The 22,195-nt window shown below is 43.9% G+C and overlaps 1 protein-coding gene across 1 annotated transcript in view; it reads right to left on the bottom strand.

The window, feature by feature from the left end:
- LOC147736641 (collagen alpha-1(XII) chain-like) overlaps positions 1–20,747 on the bottom strand; it is a 204,607-nt gene extending 183,860 nt beyond the window's left edge. The window contains exons 1-3 of the mRNA XM_086953795.1: positions 20,702–20,747; positions 19,118–19,213; positions 12,490–12,681 (exon numbers count right to left, since the gene is read on the bottom strand). Coding sequence (XP_086809921.1) covers positions 12,490–12,681; positions 19,118–19,213; positions 20,702–20,747 — 334 coding nt within the window. The remainder of the gene's footprint in view (positions 1–12,489; positions 12,682–19,117; positions 19,214–20,701) is intronic.
- Between the last annotated feature and the right edge of the window lie 1,448 nt (positions 20,748–22,195).

Below are 22,195 nucleotides of genomic sequence, written 5' to 3'. Positions count from 1 at the left end.
AGGATGTAGTCCGTGGAGGCGAGTACGTGGGTGCTGACGAGGTCGGCGATGGTGTCGCTGAACTGTGGCCGGGGTTCTGGGGGTCTGTAGACGAGTGTTCCTCTGAGGGTGGTGTTGGGGTCAGTGGCATATATAGTTGATGGTTGCCCTGATGCTAACCGCAATAGCCTGAAATGTGGGGGTTAAACTAGGCGCAGAACTATTCTTCCAACCACAGGTGCAAGCTGCTGTTGCAGTTGGCTTTCCCTCATTAAAGGCCTTACAAAATATTCTACAATTTCTTCCAGCTGAAGCACGGAAAGATATTGTACATGCCCTAGCAATTTCTAGGCTGGAATATGCAAATGTCCAGTATTTGGGACAACCAATCCGACTGTTAAATAGATTACAAAGAGTGCATTAATATTCTAAGAATAGTTCTTAATATTCCTACAATACCCAGTAGTGGATATGGGGTAGTTCTTTCTCTTTCCAGGCAGCTAAATTATGGAACTCTTTGGGGGCCAGCCTCGCTGTCTTGAAATAGAGCCAGTCTTCAAGGTTAACCTCAAAACCTGCCTTTCAATGGAATATAGATAGCTAGAAGGGTTCACTGTGCTTTCCTTGTCATGATTGATTTTCTGCCTAGCGCCAAGACGCTCTCTTTTGCAGCAGCTGTTTTGTGCGATAAAAATACATTTTCATATATTAATAAGTAAATGAACAAAAAGTTTGCATATTACAACCTTTTGTACATCCCGCATTGCACTCTGCTGCAGGGTGGATCCTTTGTCCTGTGGCTCCAGAACCAGCCGTGTAATGTCCCACCCACTATGCTCACCCCCCACAGGCCCACACACTGCTGAGCACTGCAGTGGACAGTACACAGTGTGTCTGGGTGTTGTCCATGGCTGCTCTCTGTGCCATCTCACCAAGAGCCACACAGACCTCTGACTGCCCTCAGTACCCACGCCCCATGGCCCCACAGACTGATGAACACTCCAGCATACAGTACTGAGTGGCTCCGGGAGTGGCCACTGGCCGGCCATCCTCTGTACCCACGCCCCATGGCCCCACAGACCGATGAACACTCCAACATACTGTACTGAGTGGCTCCAGGAGTGGCCACTGGCCGCCCTCTGTACCCACAGACCTCTGGACACTCCAGCGTACAGCACTGAGTGGCTCCAGAAGTGGCCACTGATCGCCCTTGGTACCCACGCCCCATGGCCCCACAGACCGCTGAACACTCCAGTGTACTGTACTGAGTGGGTCTGCAAGTGGCCACTGGCCCCCCTCTGTACCCACACCCCATGGCCCCACAGACCGCTGAACACTCCAGCGTACAGTACTGAGTGGCTCCGGGAGTGGCCACTGGCTGCCCTCTGTACCTACCCCCCACGGCCCACAGACCGCTGAACAGTCCAGCGTACAGTACTGAGTGGCTCCGGGAGTGGCCACTGGCACCCCTCTGTACCCACGCCCCATGGCCCCACAGACCGCTGAACACTCCAGCGTACTGTACTGAGTGGCTCCTCGTTGGGCCGACTCTGCAATGCCCAACGGGCCCTCACACCCCCGAGGGGTGTCATGTTTCATCATCGGGCAGCTCCTCATTGGGCCGCGCTGCAAAGCCCAATGGGCCCTCACCACCCCATCACCCTTCACAATAGTGACATGTTCTTCCTAACAGAGACCTGGTTCAACAATACCTCTCACTCTATGTTTGATCTTCTATTACCCACAGGCTATTCTATTTTTAGGAATGACAGACCTATCAAAGTTTGGGGAGGTGTTGCAGTCATCTTTAGAAACTCCCTTCAACTTAAGGCTTCTCCCATCAGCGCCTTCCACACTTTTGAATGTCTATCTCTTGAGCTTCAACTACACCACCACTCACCCCTCAGATTCCATGTCATTTACCGCCCACCTGGCAGCGGCCCTTCGTTTATGGAGGAACTCACTGACTTCATCAGCGACCAATACTCGCAAAGTGACAATCAGACCTTCGTGGGTGACTTCAATCTCCACTGGGGCTCTCTGCAAGACTCTTTCACGAATTTGCTGGCCACCTTCCTCTCTACAAATGATCTTATCCAACACTGCACAGAATCAACACACTCTAAGGGCTCAATCCTGGACCTTGTTATTTCCAAAGCAGGTATGCTTTCTATCGCTACCCCAATTCACGTAGACTGGTCTGACCACTTTCTCATCCCATTCTCTCTTAACCTAGCGCACTCTATAACTCTTGGCCAACCTAAAAGGGCTACCTCCTGGTTCCGTGACACTAAAAATATTGACACTGTTTCCCTCTGTGAATCAGCTTTGCTGTCACTTCCAAGGCTAGACCCGAAACCTAGAGGTTGACATTCTCGACTCCCAATGCCTCTCAGTCCTTGCAGTCAAAATCAATCACGTCGCTCCTCTCCGAAGCAAAAAGAAAAGGCTCATTCCCTCAGCACCTTGGTTCAACAAATCCCTCTATGAAGAAAGGAAGCACCTAAGACTCCTGGAGAAACAATGGAGGCAAGCGCCCTCACCGATAATTCGTATGTATCACAGGGGCAACCCATTAAACCAAAAAAGGCATCTGGGACTCTTAACTAAAAATTATCTGAAACAATGCCTATGGTGTTAGTTCTAAGAAACATTAATTCAAGACAGATACAACAAATTATCTGTCTTCAGTTTTTGAAAAAAAACTTCATGAATTAATCTACAAATCTGCTTTTTCATCATTCATCTGGTCACTATCCAAACAATTCAATAAATCCACAAAACAAAAATAGGTTTCTATGTCTTATTTTAGTAACCAATTATTTTTTTATTTTACAGGAAAATCAATTTTCTCTCAATCTAATTTTCAATTACTTTTTGTACATATATAAAACACATTGGACATTTTTTCAACATACATATTTGTACAATATCTACACTATCTACAAACATATGAACAAACACAAAGAAGTAAAAAAATATTTTTCTCCCAAACCGTTTTGTTGGTTCCAAAACCCCAATTATTTATACAAGGATACAAATGGTACTTAATTATAGGACCTTATTCCTTTATCTTGGTCACCACAAAATATTTACATGGAGCCGGGGAAGATCAAAATCCTTTGTACTTCCTTTTTATTTTTTATATATATTTTTGGCTCTCATAAACTCTTTCAAAATAAATTCAAAATGTTGTTGGTGGTGCACAAATAGATAACAGTCGACGCGTTTCAGCCTATAGTTATTAAGGCCTCCTCAGGACTTGGGCAAAAAAGTAGTTTCCTAAAAAAAGTAAATAAATTATATATTACAAATATAAATTTTTTCAGACTACCTAGTCACGACGCCATACACCATATCATTAAGTGACCATTTTAACATAGAAATGCTCGATCCCTAAAGGTATATTGGCAACTCAATTTTATATATATCACACCAATATCGTGCAACAGAGGTGTTACTAGTGCTCATAGATAGTGCAGAAAATCAGAAAAAGTCAATTTCAATTAAAACCACATCAACACAAAAACACAACAGCGTGCCCAGTGAAAAATCTGCTTTATGTGACAGTGCTACAACTGTGCTTATCAACCTAAAACCACAATAAACATAAACAAATATACCTGCAACGAAGTGCTGTCCTTGTAGTTCACACTACTCTACAAGTCGGTAAACAGCCTGCCCTGCCGGGCTGGCTGACTGTAATTTACGAAACCCCAACCTGGAGTATCTAGAAATGATGGAAATAAATCATAATAGAAATAAATCCGGTGTGCGGTCATGCACCCTCTGGCTATCAATCCATCTCTTGACGCTCATACAAGTACCAAGAAAACCTACCTCCCACAAATCAATATCACTTGGGAACCCAAATTCTAGTTCCCGGACGCTCTGGTTCTCATCCGCGACCCTACTCAGCGTTTCTCAGTCACCACCGACGCTGTTCTAACTTCCGTGTGTGACGATTTCCTCCTTAGTGAGCGCTCGCGTCACACAAACCGCTGGGGTTCTTCACCTTAGGCATAGCGATAGAGAGAGGACCACTTGTAATGCGTGTTAAGGCGGGATACGCCTCGGAAGGAAATAAACAAAGGACTCGCGCTTCTTGTACCTACATCTAAACAATACTGCAATAATGCAGTAAAAATGGAAAGAAAAATAATAATAATTCTCCAGGGGAGGGAGGTGCTAGTTAAATCTATATCTAAACGAAATAAATTACATAAAAAATACCAACAAAAATAATCTATTAGAAAATTTGTGATACCTAACACAACAACTCACAAAGTACTGAATAATTACATAGACACACGGCACTACTAGATGAACACTTTGATATAAATCAAACCTATGCTCTACCTAAATGTAAATCCATATTCTGAATCCACTATAATCACAATTAAAATTGCACACCCTTAAAGTCAGTTATAAAGAGAAGAAAACCTATATCCCAGTGCGTTGCCTCAACCTCGTACATTCTATATATTTAATAATCAAATATCCATTAGTACAATACGTAAATTCACAGATTGAATTGTAAACGCAGTATTAAATGAGACAGGTATAAACAGTTCTATAGCAGTAAAGCCCAAATCTCATCTCTATCATTCAGACCCATTTTTGACGTCTGGTATTTCTCTATCATTCTGGCTTCCAGATGGTTGAGTTTCATTTCTGCCTCTCTTTTATTTAATTTAGTGACACTACATAACACTGACCAGTGTATGTATTTTTCAGAGTGGTTATGTTCTAGATAGTGGCTAACCAACGGGGCCCCTGAAGTTTTACATTTTATTCTAGACTTATGTTGCAGTATACGAGATTTCACTGGCTGAGTTGGTTGCCCAATGTAAAACTTGTCGCATGGACACTTAATGCAGTATATCGTATTTTTAGAATTACAGTTGGTAAATGATCTTTGCAAATGAGTCGTTCCATTGATCACAATTTCTTTAAAGTCTTTAGTTAGGCCGCATGCCGCACAGCTTTGACATCTAAAATGTCCAACCACACGAGGTAATCCAAGTAGATCTCGTGTGTCTGTTAAAGGAGACACATTTTTCGATGTTCTTGCTCTTACTAATTAGTTGCGAATATTTTGGCCTTTTTTAAAAGCAAACAGTGGTTTTGGAATGTCAAGTTCACCTAAAAATTTCCAGTTTTTTAAATTCTTTTCTTGACCTTATTGGCCCGGGGGTCAAAAGTTAAAACACATGTAAGTGGCATATTAGTATCCTTCTCTTTCGGTACTAGCAATGTTTCTCTGGGGGTGTACAGGCTCTCTTGAGGGCTATTTTGATTAACCGTTTGGGATAGCCTTGCATTATAAGTTTTTCTTTCAGTTTGTTGGCATGGAAAAAATAGTCTTCCTTATTGCTACAGTTCCTCCTCACTCGGAGGAACTGCCCATTGGGTAAATTTTCTTTTAGTGTACGTGGGTGGTTACTTGTAAAGTGTAACAACGTGTTGCGGTCTGTTGGTTTTGTGTACAGACTAACAACTAATTTACCAATTTCATGTTCGATGTACAAATCTAGAAAATTATTTTATTGGAATTGCTTGAAACTGTAAACTTAAATTCACGTGTTCTACAGTTCAACCAATTGTGGAACTCAGCCAACTGTACAGTATCACCCCTCTAAATCATAAAAATGTCATCAATATAGCGACACCAAAACTCCACTAGATCTTTATATGGGTTGGTGTCGCTATATATCCACTTAAGTTCAAACTGAGCCATCACTATGTTGGCTATTTCAGGTGAAAAACTACACCCCACTGGCACACCGGAAATTTGAAGAAACAAATTATCATTAAAGTTAAAGAAGTTGTTTTTCAAACATAACTGAGCCAAAGGTATAATAAAGTTAGTTGGTACTTGATGGGGGCGATCTCGTAATTCAAGTACAAATTCCATCACATTCAATGCCTTCATATTCAGGTATATTGGTATAAAGCGATTCTATATCGAATGTAGAGAGTAGCTGTTCACTTGGATTAAAATTCAATCCTTCTACCTTCGATATGAAGTCCATAGTCTCACGAATGTATGCTGGTATGTCTTTCACTAGTGGGAGCAGAAATACATCCACATATTGTGCTAATGGTTCTAAAATAGAACCGCAGGCTGCCACAATGGGTCTCCCTGGTGGATTTGTTAGATACTTGTGCACTTTTGGGAGTACATAAATGTTTGGAATCTTCCTTTGGTCACTGTTAAGGAAGTCAAATTTGTTTTTACACAGCCAACCCCCGTCTAAACCTTCCTGAGTTATAACTCGAATCTGTTCCTTAAGTATAGGTGTAGGGTTAGTTTCTAGTGGTCTATAAAACAATTGATTGGACAATTGGTTCGTAATTTCTTGATAATATTTTTAAGTGTCCCACAACACTATTTCCCCTCCTTTATTCGCCGGCATTACAGTTATCGCCGGATTGTTAGAAAAATTTTGGCCGCTCTTCGTTCAGCAAGATCCCAGTACCACAAGCACATCTTCCTTGAGAAAGCATCACACTTCAGAACCCTCCTTGACTCAGCCAAAAATAGACCCAAAAAACTATTTGATCTCATGAAGAATACTAACTGCTCTCCCCCAACCTCCAAGTTGGAGGATTCTACAAAGAAAGCTGCGGATTTCGCTGTATTCTTTGACGAAAAAGGGAAATCTCTTGTGGTTCAGGTCACTCATCCTACCCCTCCAGAGGAGCGCAAATCACTAGTCGTTTGGCAGAACTTCGACCCCATCTCTGAAGAAGTCCTCCTCAAGTGCATCCTCGAAACAAAGCCCTACAACCATTCTCCTGACCCCATCCCTAGTGCCATTGCAATTGACTTCTATACCCATTCTCTTCCCTATTGGACCACTCTGGTCAACCTCTCCCTCTGTCAAGGCTCCCTTCCTGTTCCCTTCAAAACTGGGCAGGTCACCCCTCTGATTCGAATGACCTCAACAACTTCTGCCCCATCACTAACCTACCCTTTCTTGCAAAGATCACAGAACGATGTGTTGCGAAACATCTCTCTTGTCATATCAAGCACAATGATCTTCTTGACAATTTTCAGTCCGGCTTCAACCAAAATTGCAGCACTGAAACAGCTCTGCTGCAAGGGATTGATAACGCGCTGTGGATTCTCGATTCGGGGGGGTCTTGTCTTCTTATTCTCCTTGACCTTTCTGCAGCCTTTGACACTGTCAATCACAACACCCTCCTCAACACTCTTCAACAGAGAATGGGCAGTGAGGGCACTGTGCTTAAATGGTTGCCTTCGTTCCTCTCTGATAGATCCCAAATGATCAAAATAGCGGACAGTCTTTCATCTCCTTCGGCGGTGGGTCAAGGTGTTCCTCAAGGCTCTATACTTGCACCCACATTGTTCAATCTCTACTTGGAACCACTGGGAAATCTCCTAAGTAAATCCGGGGTCCACTATCATCTCTACGCAGACGACACTCAAATCTACCTCAAGGTTGCCTCTACTCACGATCTCTCCATCCTAAGCTCTACTCTGGACTCCATTCAAAACTGGATGTCAACGTATCAACTAATTCTTAATCCCTCCATAACTGAATTCCTCCTCCTCTCCTCCTCACTTTCTCCTCCCCCGGTTCAATCATGGATGGACCAGATGAATCTACTGAACAATAAACCCATCATTTTCGACAGTGCAAAATCCCTTAGTGTCATACTTGACACAAAACTCAATCTATTGTCCCACATTATTTCAATTGCAAAGTCTGCTCGATACCAACTGCACCTTCTTTGGGGGATTCGTCGCTTCTTCTTTTCGGAGCATGACCTTAAAACCCTGGTCCAATCACTGGTCCTCTCCAGACTGGACTACTGCAATTCTCTTCTTACTGGCCTCCCCAAATCCCACCTGTCCCCCCTTAAGTCTGTTCTCCATTCAGCAGCTCGTTTCATTTATGGGGCCAAAAGAAGTGACCACATCACACCCATGTTATCCACCCTCCGCTGACTTCCCATCGAGGCAAGATCTATCTACAAGACTGCCTGCATCACCCACAAAACCTTGCACTCCTCCTCTCCTTGCTACCTGGCGAATAAACTGAAACTCTCTGGAGGCTCTAGACCATCACAAAATGCGGAAAATCTACTGTGTGAACCTCCCACTTTTAAGAAGGAAAGACTGATGGCCCAATCCTTTTCAGGCAACGCAGTGAGAACTGAAACTCACTTCCGCCTCAACTCCAGACCACCACCTCCTCCCAGGCCTTCAAAACTGACCTCAAAGTTCTCCTCCTTCAAAGACACTTCCAAAGTTAATTCATGCTCTCTCTATTATCTGAAGGAAGACCTTTAAGTATAGAAAATGTCTATTCTCCATGACTATGGAAGTGCCTTGTATGCGTATCAATAGAGAGAGAGAGGACTAGAAAGCTAGTCCGTATCCCCAGGGATTTATATGTTATCAACAAGGACTAGCTAAATGTATTACTAGTATTACTAGTAAACGTATTATTGGACTCTGGACGGTATTATCAGCAGGCACCCATTGGGTGTATTTAAAAAGCCCTCACCCACCAACCTGGTTGGTGGCATGCTTCATCATCGGGCCCACCCACTGACACCTCGCGTGTCCCCGGTGTGCTTCGATGCCTAATTACAGCGGAGCAGGTATGTTACTGAAAGTGCAGTGTGGTGGATTGTGAAGTGAAGTTAAAACGGCTAAGACGGTGGTTCCAGTACCCGAGGGTGAATTACATTTTAATACCTGGGCCTCCGTTAGCGGTTAAAAACAAGGCAGGTGGACGTTGTGGTGGTAAAATTAAGACCTCCTACATCCAGTAGTGGTCGACATGTTTCAGCCAGTGCCTTTAGTAATGCTGACTTTCCTCAGGACCGTAGATAGTGCAAGTGCAGGTTAAAAACAATTAAGTGATTGTAATCGTGTTGCACTCACTAAGGTGCTATAAGTGTGCAAGGGGGATTCCCTCACCAAGCATACGCTAGCGTTTTGCTGTGAGTGCTCCCTGGAGTGATGCGGCAAGGGGTTTTGACCGGGATTCTTGGTCAGGACCTGCGGTCACACTTATAGCACCCTAGTGAGTGCGATAAATAGTCTGTTTACACTCACTTAATTGTTTTGTACGCTTTTGTAACCTGCACACATGTCACTTTTTCCTCCTGTAATGCACCTTTTGCACCTTGTGTATTTTGTTTGTTCACAATTGTCACTTTTGCCTCATGTAACTTAATGTCTGCTTTTGTAATTTGTTCACCTGTAATGTTCTCATGTATCAGTTCTGTTCCTATTGTAAAGTGCTCTGACACCTTCGGTAAAGTCTGCGCTATATAAAAACGCATAAATAAATAAATAAATAAATAAATAAATAAATAAATGCTTCATCGTCAGGTAGCTCCTCTTTGGGCCGGAGCTGCAATACACAACTGGCCCTCACCCCCGAGGGGTGTTATTCTTCATCATCAGGCAGCTCCTCGTTGGGCTGGCGCTGCAATGCCCAACGGGCCCTCACCCCCCCCGAGGGGTGTCATGCTTCATCATCGGGCAGCTCCTCATTCGGTCGGTGCTGCAATACCCAACGGGTCCTCACCCCCCCCCGAGGGGTGTCATGCTTCATCATCGGGCAGCTCCTCGTTCGGCCGGCGCTGCAATGCTCAAAGGGCCCAGCAGGGGGGGTTTTGCTGGAGTTCTTTTATTTTTTGCCGATGTGAAGAGTGAGGTGTAGAGTGGGTGTGATAATGTGAGTAGACTGGTGTAGAGATGAGGTAAAAATAACTTGGAAAACCCTCGGTGATTTTAATAACTGCGCTCCTTTGTTATGTTTAAAGTCAGGCCGGCTAGAAATGGATGCAATGGTCCGATCAAGCACAAGGTGATGTTTTAAGAGAAGCTCAAAGTTTTTCTTATCTAATTACTGTCGAAAACATCATACCAATTCATCAGGACCAGTGCCCTAATCTACTCGTGTGAGGTCGGTGGCAAGTGTCTGTGAGTTATGCCGCACCCTACAAAATATCACACTTGTATACAGTATACCTTCAGGATAAAAGATGACCTAAAGAAGTAAATAAAACAAAGAAAATGAACAGAACAAAAAATAGCATGCTGTGCATTGAGAACAAGTGCATGCTGAGGCCATCAACGCCCTTATATTGTGGGTGTGGAACGCACTAGTTTAAGCATGATTCATGCAAAGGTACCACACACTGACAAGATAGACACGTAACACTCAGCGTAATCCTAACTTCTGTGAATGCCATAAGTAGTAAGTGCATTATGTGAATACCAAAATAGTAGTAAGTTTAGGATTGAGTCTTAAGTTAATTCTGTGAATCGGGCCCTAAGTTCATCTATGGTTTCTATAATATAAAGTAATGTCTGATTATGATATGAATGCATTGCAGGCTGGTTCTAGTGTTGTGTGTGCAGCCAACTTACCATGAATCCACAGCTCTACTGAATCCGCCTCTCACCTTCATAAGCCACTGATCCCTGGTGCACACTGACATCCCTCCCTTGTTATGCACTGATCCCTGGTGCACACTGACATCCCTCCCTTGTAATGCACTGATCCCTGGTGTGCACTGACATCCCTCCCTTGTAATGCACTGATCCCTGGTGCACACTGACATCCCTCCCTTGTAATGCACTGATCCCTGGTGTGCACTGACATCCCTCCCTTGTAATGCACCGATCCCTGGTGCATACTGACATCCCTCCCTTGTTATGCACTGATCCCTGGTGCACACTGACATCCCTCCCTTGTAATGCACTGATCCCTGGTGCACACTGACATCCCTCCCTTGTAATGCACTGATCCTTGGTGCACACTGACATCCCTCCCTTGTTGTGCACTCATCCCTGGTGCTCACTGACATCCCTCCCTTTGTATGCACTGATCCCTGGGGCACACTGACATCCCTCCCTTGTTATGCACTGATCCCTGGTGCACACTGACATCCCTCCCTTGTTATGCACTGATCCCTGGTGCACACTGACATCCCTCTCTTGTAATGCACTGATCCCTGGTGCACACTGACATCCCTCCCTTGTAATGCACTGATCCCTGGTGTGCACTGACATCCCTCCCTTGTTATGCACTGATCCCTGGTGCACACTGACATCCCGCCCTTGTTATGCACTGATCCCTGGTGCACACTGACATCCCTCCCTTGTAATGCACTGATCCCTGGTGTGCACTGACATCCCTCCCTTGTAATGCACTGATCCCTGGTGCACACTGACATCCCTCCCTTGTAATGCACTGATCCTTGGTGCACACTGACATCCCTCCCTTGTAATGCACTGATCCTTGGTGCACACTGACATCCCTCCCTTGTTGTGCACTCATCCCTGGTGCTCACTGACATCCCTCCCTTGTTATGCACTGATCGCTGGTGCACACTGACATCCCTCCCTTGTAATGCACTGATCCTTGGTGCACACTGACATCCCTCCCTTGTTGTGCACTCATCCCTGGTGCTCACTGACATCCCTCCCTTTGTATGCACTGATCCCTGGGGCACACTGACATCCCTCCCTTGTTATGCACTGATCCCTGGTGCACACTGACATCCCTCCCTTGTTATGCACTGATCCCTGGTGCACACTGACATCCCTCTCTTGTAATGCACTGATCCCTGGTGCACACTGACATCCCTCCCTTGTTATGCACTCATCCCTGGTGCACACTGACATCCCTCCCTTGTTATGCACTCATCCCTGGTGCACACTGACATCCCTCCCTTGTTATGCACGGATCTCTGGTGCACACTGGCATCCCTCCCTTGTTATGCACTGATCCCCGGTGCACAATGACAACTCTCCCTTGTTATGCACTGATCCCTGGTGCACACTGACATCCCTCCCTTGTTATGCACTGATCCCTGGTGCACACTGACATCCCTCCCTTGTTATGCACTGATCCCTGGTGCACACTGACATCCCTCCCTTGTTATGCACTGATCCGTGGTGCACACTGACACCCCTCCCTTGTTATGCACTGATCCCTGGTGCACACTGACATCCCTCCCTTGTTATGCACTGATCCGTGGTGCACACTGACATCCCTCCCTTGTAATGCACTGATCCCTGGTGCACACTGACATCCCTCCCTTGTTATGCACTGATCCCTGGTGCACACTGACATCCCTCCCTTGTTATGCACTGATCCCTGGTGCACACTGACATCCCTCCCTTGTTATGCACTGATCCCTGGTGCACACTGGCATCCCTCCCTTGTAATGCACTGATCCCTGGGGCACACTGACATCCCTCCCTTGTTATGCACTGATCCCTGGTGCACACTGACATCCCTCCCTTGTGATGCACTGATCCCTGGGGCACACTGACATCCCTCCCTTGTAATGCACTCATCCCTCGTGCACACTGACATCCCTCCCTTGTTATGCACTGGTCCCTCGTGCACACTGACATCCCTCCCTTGTTATGCACTGGTCCCTGGTGCACACTGACATCCCTCCCTTGTAATTCAAGCTCATCACAGAAACTTTACCAGTACATACCTTTTTGAAATAGTATATGATTCTTTTCAGCTGGACGGAGGCATTGAGTGGGTTTCAGAAGAGAGGCTACAGAAGTCTGGAATGACCGGTCCTCATGTTGAACGGCTTGTTGAAGACCAGCACAGCTCTTTCCATTAAGATGGAGATCAGAAGAGCTCCTCGCTTTGGGATTGTAAAATATTTCTCGCTCCACTGCAAGACAGAAGGACCAGGAAAGACAGAGTGAGTACAGGATGGGAGACTGAACGAGGAGAAAAGGTACTCTTCAGCAAGACCAACATAGATAGGTCTACATTGTTTACAGTAATAACAAGAAGCACTCAAGAGGCACTTTACACGATCAATGTAAACATTGGTAAAGTGTGAGAAGTGACTGACCCAATTGATATAACAATACAAGAGAATGACCATGATAACTAGGATCTAGACTACTAGACACAAACAATGCTGATTGGTCCACGGCATCTAAGATGTGCCACTATTCATGTCTTGATCATTTTGTAACAAGATCACAGAGAAAGCAGACTACGCCCAACTTCAAGATCAACACCAACCATCCCCTGCCTGACTATCGATCTGACGTCCGTCGTCCTGCAGCACAGAGACAACTAACCTACAAACCATAGACTGTGTCCTTCTGATTACCCATAGAGATGACGGTTGCCTCCTGATATTACTGAACCTCCCAGCTTCCATCACAGTAGTGAGCACCTCATCCTAATTGACACCGTTTAGTCTCAAATGGGTTTCCATGGAGATGCCCTTCATTGGTTCTCCACCTGACTTTGCAACTAACATGAGTTCATTCATATGGGCCCCTGATGGTCCCCAAAGATGTGGCTCACCTGTGGAGTACCTCAGTGTTTCATATTGTCCTGCATCATCTTCAGCCCCAACAGGGAGCCCCTTCTGGCTCTACTCACAGATAACATGAAAGGACACCACTACACTCATGACTCACAGCTGTATTCGAAGGTCACCCCTGTGACAAACACCCAATTCTTAAAGTGCTTTTTGTACTTCGTCCAGACCGGGATGTACAGCAACTACCTGAAGTTCAATCTGACCAAACTAGAAATCCTGATGTTACCAAGAACAACATCCCACAACTAGTCATGCCTGGCTCAAGGACAAAGAACCTGGATGGATTTAAACACAAATTTACACCCGGTGCCATCTCACTCTAGACACAGATCTCACCTTCATGGAACACATTCCCAAGAAAACTAAGAGGGCCGGAGGCCAGCCCTTTCTACTAACTGAGACTAACTAGAAAGCAACTTTAGACCCACCATTAATCTGCTTGGTTGCAATGCTCTGCGCCACAAGCTTCTCCTTAGAAGCACTCGTCACACAGCAGTGCAGCAGGACGGCTAATGATGGACCTGAAGAACTATGACCAATGACCCCCGCCTTGATGGATCTCCACTGATGGCACCTCACAGCCTGTAGCATCGTCAAGACCAGCTGTATCATCTACAAAACCTTAACGAATGGTAACCCCGCACATCTAGCTCGTAAGCCAACCATCTCCCGTGGACCTCCACCAGGGACACTATCAGACTGACGATGAAGAGATGGAAAAATCAACAACAAGGCAACAGGCCTTCTCCATCCATGCATCTAGAATATGGAACAACAATCCCATAACAGCCAGAAGTGCTCCAATTTAAAGAAAGCGCTAAATATCCACCTCAATACAGAACTTTAGCTAACAATGCAGTACAGTGTGCCTTTGTTATTAATAAACAGCGGACTCTACAGTCACACGATGACTCTATCTTTGCCTTTGACACTCTAAATGCCCTGCTGCCTTTCAGCTATGTTAGCTCTATATACATACCACATACATACGTACAAAACTTGGGCAATGTCACATATTTCATTTATATGCATAGACATCTGGAACATAACAGTCAGATTATGAAGCCAATCCTTAGAGCAATATAGGGCAATTAAAAATACTTTGAAACAGAACATTTGCAATGGACTCAAATAATGAAATCTGATGGGCGCTATTGCAAGTCTACGGTTTAGAAGCACAATTTAGGGTTACACATACAAAGCCATTTTACAATCACAAACCCTACAATTCACAAAATCAGAGGGTTTGCCACCACAAAATGTCCATTTACTATGTACTAAATCCGTTGGACCAGCATAGGTTTTGCCACACATATCAAATCTCAATTAGGAAGGGCTGTAAAAGGGGTGTTCCTTCTTAACTACAGTGTGGTATTGTACGCACAATGGTTTCCCACCGTATCTGCCGTCACAAACCATTGACCAGTTCCCGAAACCTCAAAGGAGGTGGAAACTGCTTTGCTAAGAGGAAGGGGTTCAGAAGGGGACCTTTGAAAGTCATGTCAGTCGATCACGGGGGGCACAAGCAACGGTCAACGGGACCACGGCTTGCTCTCCCCGAGATCTTCTCAAATGAGATTTTTTTAAAGCAGCACCAGCCCCTTTAATGAAACAAGGCTCCTTTTTTTAAAGAAAAAGTGTTTTGCAATGTAAATACAAGAATGGAGGTCTGCATCTCCTGGCAGGTCCTCGGCCCTGAATTCACAGTTAAGGATAAGGATCGCAAATTGTGACCTTCCTAATTAATGTTCATCAGACAGGTCCTTTTGCTACCTCCTGCGAATGTACATTTAGCCATTCAACTTTTTGTACATATGTTGCATCACAAATTGCATTACCTTTCGGGGGTGGGTACACTAAGAGGGTATGTAATTTTCAAAAATGTATTTGTATTTCAGTGTTTTTCTTTTGTTTTGATATGGACTACGTCCTAGCTGATATAGTAGGCAAACGGATGAAAGGCAATCAATTAAGATGCTTTGATTGCACGCAGTGCCTGCTTGGAAAGCTCAGGGATATATAACTATAATCTATGTTAATGGTATTTGTTTAGAAAGTACCAGCCTCTTTTATGCTCTTTAGCCATACTTTCAAACTCCAGCTGCTTTGGTACTCAAATGGATGTTTCTCTTTACAGTATCTGTTTACATAGCACAAGTCTCTTTATGCACCTATGCACTTCGAATACACCCTAGATGCACTTTAGAACCTCACCTGCTAAGGTTTCCAACTGGAGGGATCTTTGTATTGGGGCCGATTCCCAGAACTAATCGGAGACAAAATCCTAAACTTTCTACTTTTGGTATTCACAGAAGACATTTAGTAGTAGCAAAGTTAGGATTTTGTCTTCAGTTAAGATTTTGTCTTACTTTAGGATTTTATCTTAATTTAGGATTCTTTCTTAAGTTAAGATTTTATCTTAATTTAGGATTTTGTCTTAAATTTGGATTTTTTCTTAAGTTAGGATTTTGTCTTAAGTCAACCTTAAGTTTGTCTTAAGTTTTGGTCTTAAAACAAAATCCTAACTTAAGACAAAATCTCAATTTAAAGACAAAATCCTAACTTTACTACTACTAAATGCCTTCTGTGAATACCAAAAGTAGTAAGTTTAGTATTTTGTCTCAGATTAGTTCTGTGAATCAGCCCAATTGAGACGCGAGGTATAAGGGCAACAATCTTTCAATAGATTAGAGGCCTATTTTATTATAGTACCTGTTTTTATGAGCACGTGTCACTTTATACACACTGATGCACTTTTTTTGTGCTAGTACAAATCTCTTTCCAAGTTGATACGGTATCCGACTGGATGAAATGTCTCCTAAAGGATGAGGCTATGCACAAATCACTTTATATATTTTTGGTTCATTCTGGCTAATATGAGCTCTAAATCCTCCACCTGTAAAGCCTTTAGATATACCAAGAAGCCTTGTTTGCACACTGCACTTTTTGTGAGGTTGGAGAGTATATGTTTACAGCATTTGGTTTTCAGAACAGCGCAGGCCCCCTTTTTTCAAGCTTAATTACTAGTAGGTAATAAGTAGTAAAGACCTCACAGTACTCTCTTATAATGCCAATAGACTGAATAATAAACATAAAAACAGGACAATAGAAAGCTGGCTCAGAAGTCACTACCAGGTGTTATATTCCTACAAGAAACCCACTTTAGGTACCAATTTGATGCAAAAGTTCAATGGCCAACTGCAAAGCGACTGGGGAGGATGGATTGCCGGTAGAACTATACAAAAGGTTTGCCTCAATATTGAATGCCCAACTCCTTAAATTTACTAAGTACACACTAAAAGGGAGCACACCTCTGGCCTCCTTTCATACAGCGGTGGTAGTAAGCATTCTGAAGAAGGATAAAAATAGGGAAAATATCAACTCCTATAGGCCAATAAGTCTTCTTAATGTTGACTATAAGATTTTTACAAAGCTTCCCACCAAACAGGCTCAATAAAATTGTGGGATCTTTGATCCACATGGACCAATGTGGCTTTGTAGCTGGCAGACAACTGTCAGCCAACCTGAAATTTTAATAGAAGCATTGGATTATTTTAATAAAAACAACCAAGCGGCACAGGTATGGCTTTTTTAATTCTTGATAAATTTGGCTTTCAGAAAGTTTTATACAAATAGAAGTTTATAAAAGGGCTCGCAGACACAAATAACAATTAATTCAAGAAATAAGTAGGGGCACAAGGCAAGGATGCCCCTTATCCCCAATTTATTTGCCCTATTTATAGAACCTCTGGGCATAATGCATCACATACTGCTCCCCTACAGGGCATGACCAATATAAAACTATACGCCGATGACATTGTTTTATTTCTAAAACTCAGGGAGAGTATCCAGAAGGAAATATGAGGGATTTTTTCAGGCGATAGGTGGCTATAAAATAAATAGGGCCAAAACAGAAATGTTGCTTTATAATTCCTTGGTTGATACACTAATAGCAAGTTTTAGGCTAATATATTACTCCCGACTCAAGAGGTACCTGGGGATACATGTGTCGGAAAGAGTAGGGGAGTTCTATAGTTTAAACTACGTTGCCCTGGTGCAAAAAGTTCAACATTTACTAACAAAATGGAATCAACTTCCAATATCAATAATAGGCCGGGTGGTGCTTCTACAAATGACACTCCTACCATAAATTAATTTTCTGTTTGCAGCAGCACCAGGTCCAATAAGGTACCAAGACTAGCGCTACCTACTTTAAACTACCCGACTGAGGAGGGAGGGCTCTCCCTCCCAAACATAAGGGAGTACTACCACGCAAACTTTGCACACAATAATCACAGCTCAACTCTCCAGTTATGACAAAAATGTTAGATGAATATAAAATCACAGACCCAATGAGGATAACTAAGAACCCAAAGAAAGTGCAGTACAGGGTTCTCCAATGACTTTTAAAACAAAAAACCCAAATGTTAAAATGTTATGATAGCCCTTGGATAAATAGTTCTACAAGACTGGCTGACCTATACATTAAGGAGGACAGTCTGTTGCAAACCGGTGTATTAAATAAATGGGAGAAGAAGGGGGGTACAGACAAGTAGGAGACTTTCTTAACTCAGAGATTGCGCTGCTTTATTCCAGGGATATGCTCAATTGATCATATATCCAAATCAAGCATTTTTTAGAAAGTATTGATCTTGGAGAGATAAAAATAAGAACAGAATTAAGCGAAGCATTACAAGAAAAAACAGATAAGCAGTCAGTAAGCACTTGGGTGAAAATCTTCAATGAAAATAAATCCTCCATTGTTTATGAAAAAGCTCAAGATGAATGGCAGAAAAAAGAAGGCCTTCAGATCTGTAGAGGAGTCTGGATTAGAATGAATAAACTTAATGTAACAACAATCAGAGGCACCAATTTTAGAAGAATGCAATTTTACACAAAATGGTTAATATATAGGACCCCAGCGTTTCTCCATAATATATACCCTCAGATTGAGGAGAGGTGTTTTTGTTGTTCCAGGGAGGGAGGAGGTACTTGGTCTCATATTGTCTGGGATTGCCCAAAGATCAAGCAAGTACGGGAAAAATTGAGAAGTACCTCAGAACGACTACAGGGCAAGTTTTAACTATTGATAACAATATTTCCATCCTGGGATGCTCTCCAAACATATGGATGGATAAAATGCAAGAGGAATGTTTATTGATTTCAGCCCTAGAGGCAAGATCATTAATTCTTCAAAATTGGCGCAGCGATATTATACCCCCTTTCAAGCTTGGAGAGCTAAACTCCATAAAGACAAAGAGTTAGAGAGACGATATGCTTTAAGATCAGGGTCTCTTACAAAATTTGAGACACACAGGAATTCCATAGAAAATTAATCTGTGATTTGATTTAAAGAAAAAGAATGAGAAAAAAAAGAGAAATGTTAAAAGGAAATTGTGTAAACTGCGACTCCCTTTTTGTTATTTCCTGTTCTATGTATTTTTCATCAATGTTTTTTGATGTGATCTAGAATGGGTTATGTATGTGGTAATGATGTCAACCGAAATTGAGCACTGCAAGCACCAAGCACTTTATTTTGTATATATATGTCATACTATGAATTGAACTCTAAGTAAAAAAAAAATTGCATTTCCTTTCGCAAATCAGTCGGTGGGAAACTGCACATCCCTAGTTTGTGAATGGGAATAGTATATCCAATTCCAAATCCTTGCTACCGGCTCCTAACAAAACTATCTATGTTTGTAGCTGTATTGGTGGGCCATAGACCGGTCCGGTGTGTGAAGATCTGATCACTGCTGCTTACCCAAACGGTAAAGAACGATGGTTATGAAGGTGCTCACGGCTGTCATCACTCCCAGGGCTATAGCTTGTCTCCTCACGCGACGGAGCTCTAAGAGAACTGCAAATAAAATAATACATGATTATTATTCACCTTTCAATACCTGAAGTACAACCTCAGTGAAGATGTACGGCCCTGTCATAGCGAGTGTCTTTGATTGTGTATCAGGAATAGCCAGTGACTGTGCGTGTGTGCAAGGTCCAGTCAGTGACACTGTGTGTGCGCCAGGTTCAGAAAGTGACTCTGTGTGTGTGCCATGTCCAGTAAGTGACTATGTGTGGGTCAGGTCCAGTGAGTGACTCTGTGTGTGCCAGGTCCAGTCAGTGACTCTGTGTGTGCCAGGTCCAGTCAGTGACTCTGTGTGTGTGCCATGTCCAGTAAGTGACTATGTGTGTGTCAGGTCTAGCAAGTGCCTCTGTGTGTGACAGGTCCAGTCAGTGACTCTGTGTGTTTGCCAGGTCTAGCAAGTGCCTCTGTGTGTGTGCCAGGTCCAGTAAGTGTCTCTGTGTGTGCCAGGTCTAGCAAGTGCCTCTGTGTGTGTGCCAGGTCCAGTAAGCAACTCTGTGTGTGTGCCAGGTCCAGTAACTTACTCTGTGTGTGTGCCAGGTCCAGTAACTTACTCTGTGTGTGTGTCAGGTCCAGTAAGTCACTGTATGTGTCTCAGGTCCAGTGAGTGACTCTGTGTGTGCCTGGTCGAGTCAGTGATTCTGTGTGTGCGCCAGGTCTGGTAAGTGCCTCTCTGTGTGTGCCAGGTCCAGCAAGTGCCTCTGAGTGTGTGTGCCAGGACTAGTCAGTGACCCTGTGTGTGTCAGGCCCAGTCAATGACAGTGAGTGTGTACCAGGACAAGACACTGAGCGTTTGCCACAACTGTCAGAGTATTTTAGTGTGTGCTAGGGTAACCAGTGCCTCCCATCTGTCCCAACATTGGTCAATGACTTTCAGAATCTGCCAAGACACCACAGATTGCTGGTGTATACCAAAGTGTAATATTGGCTCTCAGTGTGTGCTGACCTAGACAGCGATTCCTTGTGTGTGGCAGGTCTAGTTATCAATTTTCAATGTGTGTCAAAACTGACCATTGACTCTCAGCGTGTTTGCAGTCAGGCCGGTGACTCTGTTTGTGCCAAACCCAGTCCCTGATTGTCTGTGTGTACCAGGTGTACCCAGTAACTCCTAGTGTCCACCAGGACTAGCTTCTGAGTCTCAACGAGTACTGTGGTCTTTGACTCAGTGATTCCCAAGATGGGACACTGACTAACAGCGTGCCACAACACTAGCAGGTCAGTTCAGTGTATCCATGACTAGTCTGTAAATATCCGTGTGCATCATTCATGGTCAGTGACTCCCAGTGAGCTCCATGACTAGCCTGTGTGTCTCAGTGAGAGCCATATTTAGAGCTTTGGCTTTCAGTGTCTGCCAAGATGAGACACTGACTATCAGTTAGAGACAACACAGTGTATTCCATGACTGTTGAGTCAATCCCAGTGTGAGTGGAAAGCTGCCCCCATCACACTGTATCCTCATAGCATCTCGAAGGGCGGCCTTACCTGAGGGTGAAGGTTCACCCCTCCTCGGAGCACTGGTTGAAGCCATCTGATCCTCTGCAATCCACAGGGCTCTGTGAAGAGAAGAGCTTGAAGAGAGGTGGTTTGTACCTAATACATACACAGGAAACACCCTAGAAAGTGCTGATGCATCTCTCCATGATGCACACTGTGGGGGAGGGAGGGAGGTGCAGAGGATCAGATACAATCTTGTAACTGCTGCAGTTTGTGTGAGATGGAGAGATGCTGAGTGTCAAGATAAGAGGCAGCATCACCAACACCTATCTTCAGTGCTGCGTAGGAGGGAGGTGGGTGGGAGAAAGGAAGAGAGAGAGAGAGACTGAGAGGGAGGGACAGAGAGAGAGAAAGAGTGAAAAGAGGCATTTGTGCAAGGGAAAGTGCTGTGAATAGAGATAAAGGTAAATATGCCCCAAAGTCTGGAGAGGACCCTGAGCTAATCCTCGTTCACCTAATTTGAAACACTATGGGACATATTTACAAGGGAGTTGCACCACCGGAATGTCCCTTTTACCGACGTTCCAGTGGCACAATGTCCTGAACCATATTTACAAAGAGGCATTAAGCCACTTTTTGAGGCTTAACGCTGCTTTGTAAACATGGTACCTTTTCACACAGGTATGTGCGTGAAAGGGGCGTGCAACGGGTGTTGCTTTGGGCGTTCCACCTCAACACCATTGCTTTTCATGCTGCTCCAGATGTACAAGGATCTGTAAATCTGAGGCAGCGCCAAAAACAAATGCCATTGAAAAACAGGCGCTATAGTGGCGCAACGAGGAGAAACACTTTTATTTCTCCTTGCTTTTGCTTTGAAAGTGATCCTTTCCTGCAGATGAGAAACCCTTAAATTGACCCTGGGCAATGAACTCCGCTCCGCTAACGGAAGTTGCAGCGATTTGGTAACTACGCATTTCATTGACAACATGGAATTCATGCAATAATTCCCACTCTGCTACGCAATGGAGTCACCCACTGTACCCACAATCCTTTGATGAATCAACTTTACCTTTACATGCTAAAAAACATATAACCAATTCACAAAAGTGAACTTTGAAAAACATCAGGCAATAAGAGAGGTGATGATTTTGGGGTCACCCCTTACCTAGGGGGAGGGTAAACAGACGCCTTGAACACAAAGAGCATATCATGCTGAACAATACGGTGGTGGTCCCATCCTCCTACGACCACCCCAAGCAAAGTTATGGGCAAAAATACAGTGCCAACCAACGGTCCAGCAAAGCATTATGGGGCAAGATTCTAGAGTTTAGTGAATATTATAGTATTTGCTCTCAGCTGAGCCCAAGAGCCTGCCCCTCTTGATATTGGATACTATATTATTCACGGCACCCTAGAATATTGTCCCATAATGCTTTGCACGGCCTTTGGTTGCAATTGTATTTTTTGCCCATAACTGTGCTTGGGGTGGTCCTAAGAGGATGGGACCACCACCAATCGTTCCGCATGATCCTTGTTTTCAAG

Source organism: Lissotriton vulgaris, chromosome 1_2, assembly GCF_964263255.1.
Source record: "Lissotriton vulgaris chromosome 1_2, aLisVul1.2, whole genome shotgun sequence".
Classification (NCBI taxonomy): domain Eukaryota; kingdom Metazoa; phylum Chordata; class Amphibia; order Caudata; family Salamandridae; genus Lissotriton; species Lissotriton vulgaris.
The sequence above is the reverse complement of the archived record's forward strand: the minus strand, read 5'-3'. Positions and strand labels throughout refer to the sequence as shown.